Source organism: Talpa europaea, assembly GCF_964194135.1.
Source record: "Talpa europaea genome assembly, chromosome: 12".
Lineage (NCBI taxonomy): Eukaryota > Metazoa > Chordata > Mammalia > Eulipotyphla > Talpidae > Talpa > Talpa europaea.
The window spans coordinates 11256620-11269868 of NC_140079.1; the positions used below are offsets into that span (position 1 = coordinate 11256620).

General features: G+C 35.9%; 1 protein-coding gene across 1 annotated transcript in view; it reads left to right on the forward strand.

Moving 5' to 3' along the window:
• The window catches only part of DDX10 (DEAD-box helicase 10), a gene marked incomplete at its 5' end in the record, with an annotated part of 219133 nt that overhangs the window by 14351 nt on the left and 191533 nt on the right, over window positions 1-13249 (forward strand). The window contains 3 exons of the mRNA XM_084251435.1: window positions 4517-4643; window positions 8568-8730; window positions 10517-10601. Of these exons, the coding sequence (XP_084107561.1) occupies window positions 4517-4643; window positions 8568-8730; window positions 10517-10601 (375 nt within the window). The remainder of the gene's footprint in view (window positions 1-4516; window positions 4644-8567; window positions 8731-10516; window positions 10602-13249) is intronic.

Below are 13249 nucleotides of genomic sequence, written 5' to 3' on the forward strand. Positions count from 1 at the left end.
TAGTTGCCTTTGGACCAGACTGATTTGCTGTATTTCACATTGAATTTAAGTTGAATTCTGATGAATTATGAAGTATTTCAAATTTAAGATGGATATTCTGAGCTTATGTTATGGAATTTTTACAAAAATACTAATTTTTATTACAGTATTTAAGATGTAAAAGAGCATATTAATATACATATATGTATTTTTTAATCTTTCATTTTCCCTCCCCCTTCCCTTTTAGCCTCAGAGTGCTCATAATATTTATTGATGTCCACAGGTTTTTGAAAGTATTTTACGTTATTCAATTGTCTGCTATGTAAATATCCAGTATTTTGTTTTTATTGTTCTGACTTCCTTTACAACACATAATTCTCTCATGCTCCCCTCTTCCCCTCCCCCCCATTTTGATGAAAATGGCTGCATTTCATCCTTTCTTATGACTGAGTAGTACTTCATAGTGTGGACATACATACCAGATTTTCTTGATCCAGTTGTCTGACAGTGCCTTAGCTATTGTAAATAATGATGCTGTGAACTTTGAAGAACATAGGGAGTTTTGTGTTATTGATTTCATATTATTTGGATGTAGGCCCAAGAATGGGCTTGCTGGGTCTCTGAGTTTGTTATTAGGTGCAAACAAATTTATTTCCTGTTAATTTGAATCATCATTATGAAATTATGCATTTCATAATACATGCATGCATACATACATAAGTACTTAATACTCTTGCTTTAAAATTCAGTTTGTTATTAATCTTTATTTTGGTCATTGTGTTTGCACAGTAAATTTTTCGCTCTTATACTTTCTCAATTGTGTATGTTACATTTGTCTTTGTAAGCCACTTATGGTTCTATTATTTATTGGTATGGTGATTGTTTTTAACTGGAACATTTAAGTCATTGATATTTAACTTACTCTTTGTTTCTTCTCTGTTCCACAAATACTACTTCATGAAGTATTTTAATTCCATGCATTTTTGAAACATCAATATTTAGACTTACCCAAATAATACTTCTTATGTTTTTATTTCTTGCATTTTCTAGGGCTCAAATATTTACTTTTTAGTTCAGGATTTCGATTTCTAGTGAAAAGTTCTGTTTTGATTTTAAAAAGCTTCTATTTTATCTTTTTTGAAATGAAAATTTGATAGTTTTTTTCCTCTTCACTTCAAAGATATCTTTTATACTCTAGCTTCTATTATTTCTGTTGGCATCGGTGACCGTTCTTTTGTTATTTAAAGGTAATGTATGTTTTTAAAGATTTTCCTTAACAAGGATGAAAATAACAATAATTAAAAAAAAAAGAACTTATGTTGTATGTTGGACTTAAAAAATATTTTATTATCTTTGGGCTTTAGCAAAACCACGAGTGGTGTCAGGACAGATTACCTTGACTTCGGCTTCTTTGCCTTTTAGACTTTAGGATATTCCATATCTGTCTTACCTTGAGTCCTGGGGTATGCACTGATTGACAGCATAGTCCCCCTGGGGGTCTCGGCTAAAAGACAGTTGGGTCCCTGCCCCTTCAACCAAAAAAACTCGCTCTGAGTTTCAGAGCACTGAGACACTACTGGGATTTACTCTGCTCTGAGCTTCCTACTTATGCTTTTTGCTTGTTTCCACTCATTTTGCCCGTGTGTGCTGTATTTAGCTTGGCATACTCCTCACAGGGAAATTGAAGAATTTCAGATTTAGTTTCTCTTGGTTTCCTTCTCTCTAGGGTCTTGGACTGATATATGTAGGCCTCAGGCTGCTACTTCATCTCTCATCTGTCTTGCAAATAAGCTGATGCTTTGAGGGAAAAGTGAAGGTTAATATGAGACTTGCCATGTTGTTTCTTTCCATTTTTTCCTTCAGCACCTCAAGTCCTAGCTGTCTTGGTTGTGGTCTATTGTCTTCAGGGTTTTTTTGTTTTATTTTATATCAATCAAGGTTTTATAGTGCTCTCAGCCAAAACATGTGATACAAACAAGCCCCTTTATGCAGGGATGATAACTTTTTAACCTTAAATTTTAAGTCAATGATGATGAATGCCTAGATTCATTATTTCAATAGGATATGAAAAATTGTGATGTTCTGATTAAATAATCATAGACTACAATACTTTTTTTTTAAAGATTTATTTATTTATGCATACAAGAACTGGGCTACAGGCCAGAGGGGTGGGGGGTGAGAGAATTCACCAGAGACAGTGGGGAACAGAACAGGCAGATCGACTGAAATACACTGCTGAGGGGAGCAGTAGGCGAGTCAGGAGAGGTCTGCTGTGCCATGTGGGTAGCTCCCTGGCCAGGGATCGTACTCGTGCTGCTGTGGCTGCAGAGAGCTTCATAGGTTGTGTCTTAACCCCTTGTGCCACCAGGAAGGCACTGACTACAATACTTTTATATGAACAAGCTTTACCATACCACCTACTTGATTATCTAAGGTATGGTTCTTACACAACCAGGATACCAGAATGCATACTTTGTTTACCATTTTTTGACTGAGTTCTCTGGCATTTTCCAAGGGTGAGCTTTTTTTTTTCTTTATTAAGATGAGCTCATAAACTTCATGATACTTAATGATAAATTTAGAATTTAAAGATATTAAGCAACAGATTTAAACATACTTCTTTTTTGGCCTTCAGTGAATAGAAATTATTACTGTATTATGAATATTCAAATTGTCTTTCATCATTCCAGTCTTGACTAGTAGGAGGTTCAAGTTGTCACCTGGATCCTTTACGCACAGTTCAGCAATCTTTGGCTTCCTTGCTTTCTGGCAAAGTAGTCACATTTCTGTGACTTACACATTTCTGTCTCATGTAGAATCTTTTCAGCAAGATAATGTATTTAGACATCATAGTCTAGGTGCCAGTAGGTTAGCACTTTGTTCAAGTTTCTCAGTAGGCAACTATTTTCTTTACTTTTTTTTTTTTTTTAAAAAAAACACATAAGTTCACGTTGATACTTAAAAATTAAATTTAAGATAATGGCCTTTTACTCAGCCTCTTTGATTTATACATATGGATTCTTTTCCACACACATACATAGCTCTATACATATGTATATACAGACATATATGCACATGTATGTATAATGCCAAATGTCTTCATTCTTAATATCTTTAATGTATTTGCGTCATTTATCAGTATATCATATAGTTTAAGGATAATGCCAGTATTATTGTAAACAGTGCAATTATTTATGAATTTTAGATTTCTTTGCATTTTTTTCCTTCATATATCCCAGTAAGATGTAACAATCAAATTCCTTTGAAAGAATTTTTTTGTCATTAAGCTATTAACTTGATATCTATCAGGAGAGGCTCATTTGTTTCATTTTGCTTTTTTAAAAAATTCAATTCATTCTTTTTTGAATATTCCCTTTTTTGAATATTCAACTTTTAGTTTTTGGGTTGTCTACCCTTTTTTTAAAAAATATAAACAGATATACACAGGAATGCCTATTTATGAATGTATGTGTATATAAATATACTCCATTCTGATAAATGGCTAGCAAATTTTATGTAGTCTTTTGCTCTTTGCTTCTTTCTCTTAACCATGCATCCTAGAGTTTACAATGACATGAGGATACATCCCCCATTTTCCTTTCTTACAGTTGTATGATACTTGATTGTGTGGATGGATAATAGTTCCCCACTGATGGACATATGGGTCGACTTTGATCTATTTTGCTTTATAAGTACCATCTTTTTTTAATCCCTTAATGTCAAAAGTGGTTTTGTTACATTTTGTTTGCTTATGTCTAAAGTGTCTTCAAAAATAATTTTTGACTCAGGATTCAAACAAGAATAACATCTTTTTGTCAGTTTTCAGGACAGAATCCTAGAAGGAGGTTTATTAGTTCAAAGAGTAAATGCTTGTGTATAGCTATCTTAACATCTTACGAGACATTCCAAATATGCAGCACAACTGAAAGAATTTCACATAGAACACTTTATATGTGCCACTTGGTACCATTAATTATTCATTTAACCGTCCCTCTAGCTGTACATCAACACGTCTTATTTTTTTTGCATTTCAAAGTGAACTGCAGGTATCTGTGCACAATTTCTGTAGGTGCTTCAGTACACATTTAAGTAAAATTCATTGGTATAGGGATTTTACTTGATATAAGATTTACATACAAAGAAATGAACAAATCAAGAGTACATTTGCTGAATTTTGATAAGTGTGCATATCTCTGAAATCCACGCCTCTGTTACAGTGTGCTTTATCATTGGCCTAGGCAGTTCATTTTACCTTCTGATGATCTGGACCCGACCCTTTCAGAGGTGACCACTATTTGCATGTGTATTATTGATATGGATAAGGGATTTTGAATGTATTTTAGTCATGTGTTGAGTTCATTTTCTTAGAGACAACTGAGAAATTCTCTTCTGGGGTATAAATATATAAATGTGTATGTGAGAAATTTGAGTGGCATGCCATTGTAAAAATTATTTTTTCCTTTTTTTTTGATTTGATATTCATGGTTATCCATCATGGCCTGTTTTTAATATTTTCCCTCTTTTTTTTCCCATAAAGCACCCCTGCCACTCTGGAACAGAACTACATAGTTTGTGAGCTGCAGCAAAAAATAAGTGTGCTATATTCCTTTTTGAGAAGCCACCTGAAGAAGAAAAGTATTGTATTTTTCTCCAGTTGTAAAGAGGTATATTGGGTTTATTTTCTAATGTTACTCATATCAAATCATCCCTTCTAAAATTTCAGTCAACAAGTAACACTTTTTCTTTCCTATTCTGTTATATAGTGCTGGATCTACTGAGGGATCTGTTAGATAATGAGAAGCCTTTATCTTAGTTTTAAAGGAATAAGTGGATGAGACATCAAAATCAATAAGGGCAAAAAGTGCCTTTAATTTTAAGATTGTTAGCACCTAGCACAACCCTTAGAATATAGTAGCCCTCACTAAATATTGCTAGAACAGTTGAATGGCTGGGCTCACTAGAGACTTTACCATCTGATACACACCAGCCCTCTATGAGTACTGAACTAAGTATGTGTCTCCAAGCTTCCATGTCTTTATTCTTACTGATCTCTGGATTGGTCTCCCTATATCCATGCCTTCACCCTAATGCTGGGGGATACTTTAACGTCTTTTGAATCCAAGCTCAAATATTACACTTAGAGGTCATTTTGACACTCTTGAATCCCCTTGTTACTCTCAACCATTTCCTCCTCATCTTTTTTAGTATTTATATGTTCATTCAGCTGCCAAATATTTTTCAATGCTAGCCATGTGCTATGAAGAAAGGGTCCAGGGATGTATAAGAAAACTCGGCAAATTGGGTAGTGGCAGTATCATAGCCAATGAGTTTTATCTGAGGAATGGTTACTGGTGATTGAGAACAGTCTCCCCCACCCCCCAAACAAACAAAATGATCTGTTATCTCAAAGAGAAGGGACTGTGCTTGATGTGTATATCACTTTTCCTCTACTATATTTTGTAGTCTCTGATGACATGCAGTTGGCGTGTAGAAGGTTGATTCTAGATTTATTGCTTCTGAAGTAGTTTAGCATGATAAATATGTAGGTGAGTTTCCCTTCAGCTATGGGGAAGATAAGTGGTGGTATCTTGTTGGGGAAGTGCAGAACTCATTATTTCATTCTTTTACTTTGTAAAGAATGACTTCAGATTTTACTTTCTGAAGTATATGTTTTAGAGTTCTAGAACTTGACATCTTTTAAAGCAGAGTTGTTCTGGTATCTGCATATAAGGAAATTTTAGAATTTTTTTGTTTGAAATTTCTATTCCCTAATGCTCTGCCTTCCCTCTTGTGGTGAATGAAGTGTCCTTGCATCTGCCTAGAACCTGCCCTCTACATGTACTCCAGACACCATCCTCTCACCTGTGCCAGGTCACTGTTGATGCAGATACCCTTTCTCTTCATTTCCTTCCATCATTTTTTGATGTTTCTCTCAAGAATAAAAAACAAATATCTTGTCTCATTTCCTGCCTCTTTTCTGTTTTTCAGATCCTTTTAAAGACTTAGCTCTGTTAGCTCCATCACTGCCTCATGTCTTTAGCCCTTTTCTGAGTCAGACCTTATTAGATACAGCTTGCCAGAGTCAGTGGTCACTTACTAGCCCTCATCTTTCTTGACTGTTCAGAAGCATGAACACAGAGACTATGCCCTCCCTCTTGAAAGGCTTCTTTAGATTTCTATGACTTCACTCACTAATCCATTATCTCCTTTTGCTTTCTGATTGCTCTGTTAGTCTGTTTTGCTGGGTTCTCCGCTGCCTACAGTTTGGAGTGCCTCAAACCTTCATAGCAATTCTCTTTCTAGGTGACCTCTTCAGTTCTGTAGCTTTCATTTCCAGCTAATTCTGGCAACTGCCAAATCCACATCTTAAGCTCTGACCTCTTTCTGCGCTCCAGACATGAATATCTGTTGGAGTACTGAATATTTCCAGTTGTGTGTCATCTCAAATTATTCTGAGCATTTCAAATTTAATGTAAGAAACAATTTAAGATTCCTATTCCTAAGGTATACTTCCTCCTATGCTCCCCATTTTAGTAAAGGATTGAATCCTTAATTCTTGTCTGCATCCTATATTCAGTGACAATTCTCATCGGTGCTACCATTTCTTACCACCTCCCATGCTACAGAGCAGTGTGAAAATACAGAAAATGCTTATTAATTCTGCTTAACCTGCTGGTTGGCCTTTCCATTCCGTCACTTCCTTTCTTACTATTCTTCCATGTAGCCAGAGTGATCTTTGGAAAGTGGAAACTGCAATTGTTGCAGCTTAATTCCTGCAGTGACTTTTGTTTTTGTAAGTTAGAATTAAACTCCTTACTTAGAATTGACATGACTTTTTCTGTATAGTTCTCTAACTCAGCTGGTTTGTTCAGGTGCCAGGAATTAAAGTTCAGCGCTGATTCCAAAAATGCACATTGCAGAAAGTTTTCATGGGCTCACTTTACATGTCTTCCCATATGTGCTTTTCTGAGTTTGGTTTGCTTGAGAGGAGTCTTAGGTCTGCAGGTTCTCCTTTCCGATCTCCCCTGTCTTGGTGGCCCTTTTAAAAACTTGGCAAAAGAAGACTTGCGTCCATTTATCACTGATCATCTTGGTGCATAGTCTTGGGGGTCAGGAAACTTCCCTAGCAGCAATACTGCTGTTGAGCAAGTGAGTGATTAATGATTGGGTAGCAAGACATTTTGCAATTCAAGTGGTTTTCCTTTTTTTTTTTTTTTTCCCCAGTGAAATTTGAACAGATTTAATGGCGTTTTTAGCTGATAAAATTACTTGTAATAATCTGTCATCCGTGGTTTTGATATATTTTACAGGAGCTCAAAGAGTTAAGATTCCTTCTAGTCCATATTCTATTTTCATGAAGAAATTTTCTCAACTTTTAAGAAAAATAGGGATAAATGCTGCTGTAGTCTACCTAGGTCTACTAGTCAGTATTATTCATTTCTAAATGCATAAACTAAAGAGAAATAAAAATATTTGTTCTATCTAGTCTCATATCAAGAGATATATTTAAAATAAAGTTGGTTTTTTATGTCTAATGTTCTATCAAATTCTAATCTTGTTTTGGTCAGTTCTATACTAATAATCATAATAGCTCAGTCTGAGAAGAGACCTTTTAATGCAACCTTAGAGCACAGAAAATTTAAAAGAAGTTAAAAATTGATGTTCATATAGTTTGTTGTAGAAAATCATGATTTGTGATAAAATGATCCATAAGAGGCTATAAAGCATGAAACTATTTTTTTTTTAAAGATTTATTTATTTTTGCATATAAGAACTGGGGTATAGGCCAGAGGTGTGGGAGGGTGAGAGGATTCACCAGAGATAGTAGGTAACAGAGCAGGCAGATCGACTGAAACACACTGCTGAGGGGAGCAGCGGGCGAGTCAGGAGAGGTTTGCTGCGCCATGTGGCTAGCTCCCTGGCCGGGGATCGACCTTGTGCTGCCGCGGCTGTGGATAGCTTCATAGGTTGCATCCTAACCCCTTTCACCACCAGGGAGGCCCAAAGCATGAAACTATGAAGACAGAATTCTTTGGGGTGAGGAAATGAGTTTAAGGAGGGAAAGAAATGATGTAAGATTTCTTCTCAAAGGAGAATTTCTTCACATTTTGTTAGGGGCCTCCCCTAACAAAATTCTTCACAATTGAGGGTTCCCATCCCACATGCGTAAGTAGCCTCTCGTTATTTCTTCATATTCTTAAGCAGTTGGCAGTGGGTATCAAATTGCTCTGCTATTTAGAATCTACTAGATACATTTCTAAGATACAATAAGCATTTTAAAACATCAATGTTGACATTTTTCCAGAATTTACTTTCTTTGCAATTGCTTACATTTTGAAAAATGTCAGATATCAAGTGAAAAATGTAATAGGACCACATTTTCCCCCAAAATTCTTCTAAAAAACAATGTGAACAAAAAGTATTTAAGACCACAGTTCCAGGCTCCATTTTCCCTTCTGTGCTCTATTTTCCCAACCGTGGAATCTTAACTTCCTTAAGGCATCTTTAGCGTTGATGGTGTTCATGTTGGAGGCTTACTTAATCCTGCTATCCAGAAGTCCCAGACTCCCTTTTCTGTTGCCATCTAGGTTCAATATCTGTACCGAGTGTTCTGCAGGCTCCGTCCTGGTGTTTCTATCCTGGCCCTGCACGGTCGACAGCAGCAGATGAGAAGGATGGAAGTCTATAATGAATTTGTCCGCAAGAGAGCTGCAGTGCTTTTTGCTACCGATATTGCAGCCAGGGGTCTGGGTAAGAATGTGTTTTAAAAGGAGATAATTTGTGATCATGGGAATACAAATTTCTTATATATGGGTATGTTTCGGGACTTCAACTAGTTTGACTGGGAGAATTGATTTGGTCCTGTAAGAAAAATAAGTAATCGATAGCCTATTAATGTTAGTTATCTCAGCTACATCAGTCAAAATTCCCAGGTTTTCATCTTCTGTGTTTTGTTGCGTCATGATAATTACATCACTGAATCCTGAGCAGCATACAAAATCAGGAGGGTTAAAGGTTTAAAGATAGAATGTTTCGTTCGAAATTGGAACCTTGATAGATATCACTAATAACGACAATGAAATCCATTCTTTCTCCAGCTAATTTTTATTTAAAATAATTAATATTTAATGTGTTCATATTTTCAAGAAGCCACTGTGATGATATTAAACAAATGGGTTTGTGATGTGAGGAAAATTAATTAAGAGGTAAGAGCAAAGGCTGAGAATACATAAGTGGTAATGTGAATTCATTTAATTTTTTTGATTATGGGAAACTTTAAACATACACAAAAAGAATAGGTCTTGCCTACCCTCCTACATTCATGGCCCAGCTTTAGTAATGATCTTTGGATGATCATGGTCACTTGAAATCTGGCCAGTGCAAATGAAGAAGGAGTGGGTTTTTAATCTTACTTAATTTTATTTATTTTCTATTAATATACTTTCAATTTCAAGAGAAATAGCTATGGTGTTGAGCAGTATGGAATAGAGTCTGATATATTTGAATTTCAGCAAACTTACCTTTGAATTATTACTTGGTGTTTGAGTAAATAAATCTCAGTATTTACATTCTTTTGATGTTGTAATTTTTGCTGCTGAGGCACTTTGTGTATTTACATGGTTTTCTTCATGTCTTTTAAATGACATTTTCTTTTTCCACTGCCCCTATTTTCTCTTTCTGGCAGGATATTTGACTTTTTTGATTTTCTAATGTTTCTGCTGCTTTTACTGTCCATTTCATTGTCTTTTCTTGTTCTTCACAGAAGATTTCTTGGTTTTATATTCAACTTCATTGTTAAAATTATAATGAAGCTAAGAGTGCCTTTTTAAAATAGCCTCCTTCTTGGTTAATGGATGCAGTGTCTTATCTCTCTGAAGACATTAAATTTTTAAAAGTTCTCTCCACAGTTTGTTTCTCTGGAGTTTCATCTTTACTCTTTGGGATTGTCTTTCATTTTTGAGGCTTTTCCCTGTGGACTTCAATTGGATGGTCTTTTATATTTAACAATGAGGCACCAAAAGCTTATATGAAGAGATTTGTGCATGATTGATGCTTGTTATCTAATGACTGGAACGAAGACTAGTGAAGAAGTTAGTGGAAACTTCAATAGCCAGAAATACAGACAGGGAGGAGTAATTATTGCTGGGAAATAGGAAGAGGGATTTAGAAAGACATCATTAACTCAAAGGTAGATGGGAGTGGAAGGAAAAGTAGACCTCTATTTAAACCTAAAAACCAGTTTTGCAGTTCCTGGGAGCCCATGAGAATTGTGTCTTTCAGGGTTACTAAATTTCGGGGTATTTCATTATTTGTCTGACATAAATCTGTCTCTTCATCACTAATTTTAGTTCACTTTGTGAAAGAAGAGACATGCTTGTTATCTCTTGGTTCACACAGTTAACTTTATTTTTAATAGAGTTCAGAGATGATACCAGTTTGTGATAGAAAGTTGTGGGTAGTAATTTTGTAAAATAAAAGTGGTGTGGCAGGGCAGATCTCAAAATTGATTTCCTAACTTGACTTGCTTTCTGTATAGATTTCCCGGCTGTGAATTGGGTTCTTCAGTTTGATTGTCCAGAGGATGCCAACACATACATTCACAGAGCAGGTAGAACTGCCAGGTAGGTGTGCTGGCTCATTTATTTGCCTTTTAGTGCAATCTTAATACGAAAGCAGTTTTGCAGTGTAGGTTGATAACAGCTGGTCAGTTGTTGTAAATCATTATGGCCAAGACTTGATCATCATACTGAGAAAAATTGATTAAAATCGTACTTCACTTTTATTGGTCTAACTTTCTTCCCTTTCTAAACTTTTCACCAAAATTGCTCATTAAACCTTCTCTCACTGAATCTTACTGACCTCCTCAGTAAGGCATAGGGCTGTCTTTCAGTCCAATTTTTAGATGAGGAAACAGTCTCCGGGCAGTTACACATTTGCTCAGAGATCCACAGAACTGGCATTTGAATCCCACAGTCTCAGTCCTCTGGTCCAGCTCTGTACCTTCTCCTTCTGAGGAACTAGTAAGAGGCACCTTATTTGTGCCTTATATTTGCTAATGAGCTGTGTAAGAATTATTTGGAAAAGAATATAGCAAAGTGGTTAGCCTTTAGGAATAAATGACTTGGAAAGATATCTGAATGAAAAGGATCACTGCTGTCATTGATGTGGAGATTGCAGGGAAGTTGGGAGATGCTGCACATAGAATTATAAAAGGTTAAATTAGCATTTTTCTGGAGTTTTATCCTTTCACCTCAGTGATTCCATATGCAGAAATTGATGTTAAAAAGTAAGAGTTAGATAAAGTTTCAGTAAAGAGACTTGTTTTACTGATATTTGTAATGATTAAGAATTTGAGGCAACGTGGGCCTCCCTGGTGGCACAAGAGGTTAAGATGCAACCTATGATGCTATCCGCAGCCACTGTAGCATGAGTTCTATCCCCCAGCCGGCCAGGGAGCAATCCACATGGTGCAGCAGACCTCTCCTGACTCGCCTGCTGCTCCCCTCAGCGGTGTATTTCAGTCGATCTGCCTGTTCTGTTCCCCACTCTGTCTCTAGTGAATCCTCTCACCCCCCACACCTTTGGCCTGAATCCCTGCTCTTTGTATGCATAAATAAATAAATCTTAAAAAAAAAAAAGAATTTGAGGCAGCACGTAAAATGATCACAGTAGGGTTATGATTAATGATGGTTAGCCACAGGTGGATTATTTCTTGCATTTATATTCTTTCTCATCAAAACTGGATAGTGAGTGAGTATAATATGGATGTCTCCCATTAATGATGAAGAGACACTTTAATGATGGAAGAGATGCCAGCTGTTGGTCTAATTGGACCAACAATTACTGATGATTTTTTGCCATCACCTTTTGTTGAATGGCTTTCCAGGGATGGCAGCCTCATTACACCCTCATTCAAGCAAAGGTTTGGTCTTTCACTTGCCTCTGCATCCCTTTCTGCTAATTGCCCTGAATATGAAAGTGTCCTCAATTCCTGGCTTATTTAGGAAGTCCCTTGGGAATTTAGTTCTTTTAAATTTTTCTCTAGTTATAGTTCTTAGATGGTTTTAAAGAAAAATGTTTGTGTTCATGTGGTGAATTGTTGTTTCAGCCAAAATGAAGGTTTTTCATGTCCTTCTACAGCCTAACAAGTGGAGCGCTTTCTCCCTATTTGATAAAATGTTTGAATGTTTCATCATTTTTCAGTTGACCCATTTATCCTGCAGGCCATTAAATATGGGCTATAATGAGAGGTACCAACTTAAATTGAATACATTTGTTTGATCAACATGAAGGAAGAGAGAGAATAGCATAATCATTGAGGTAAGACTTTTAAAAATAGGGTATATGTCCCAGAAGAATCAAAAGTAAGTGTGGCAATTAATTACCTGATTTGAACAAGCAGTAGAGTTAGAGTTGGGTTTTGTGCACGGCATCATTATGCACTCAGACAAATGAGAATGGTTGGTACCTTTTGATTTCTGATGGGATCTAAGTACAAGGGACATGGAAAGAACAGCAGCCTCATTTTCCAGTTCATAAGAGATGCAGTGTGTAGTATGTCAGTGGTCTTTGTTTTGGGTAGATGTTTAGATTGCTTTTATTGTGAGATATTCATAGCAACTATTAGTAGTGGTTGATATAATTTTCTCCACTCTGTAATTCTCCTCACTAAATGTGTAGTACGTATGAATTTGTACCTGTAGCCATGCAAACATTTGTATTTTGTAAACCTGTGGCCCCTGGATGTGTAAGGTAGGATACAGGGGTTAATAGATTTATCAGATGTGCCAATGGTGTGAATGGTGTTGGCATGGTAAGTGCAACCAGATTCCTTTGTAGAATACATTTAATAGTATTTTAAAATTAATGATAATTATTAGACATCAGCACATCAGGAAAAGGTCCATGAATGGAAAATATTTCAGGGTTCTTGGTTCCTGGACAAGTTGTTAAAAAAGTTATGTAGTTGAACACATCATGATGTATATTAAATTGGTCTTAATGACTGGAGATGAAGAGGAGGTAGAACAACATCACGATTGTGTTTGAAGAGAGAATACTAATTTTAAAAACACGTGTAATTCAGTTTCTAATGTGGTCATTAATTTTAAAAGTACAATCGTGTTTGACCCTCCATAACCAATTAAAAATATTTTGAATTGCTATTTTAGAAGTATAGTCAGTGGAAAGGTTTAGGATATGTAGTGCTAATTTTTCTTCAGCAGTTCAATAAAAAATGACCAAATTGCACTTTAAAAGTTGTCATTAA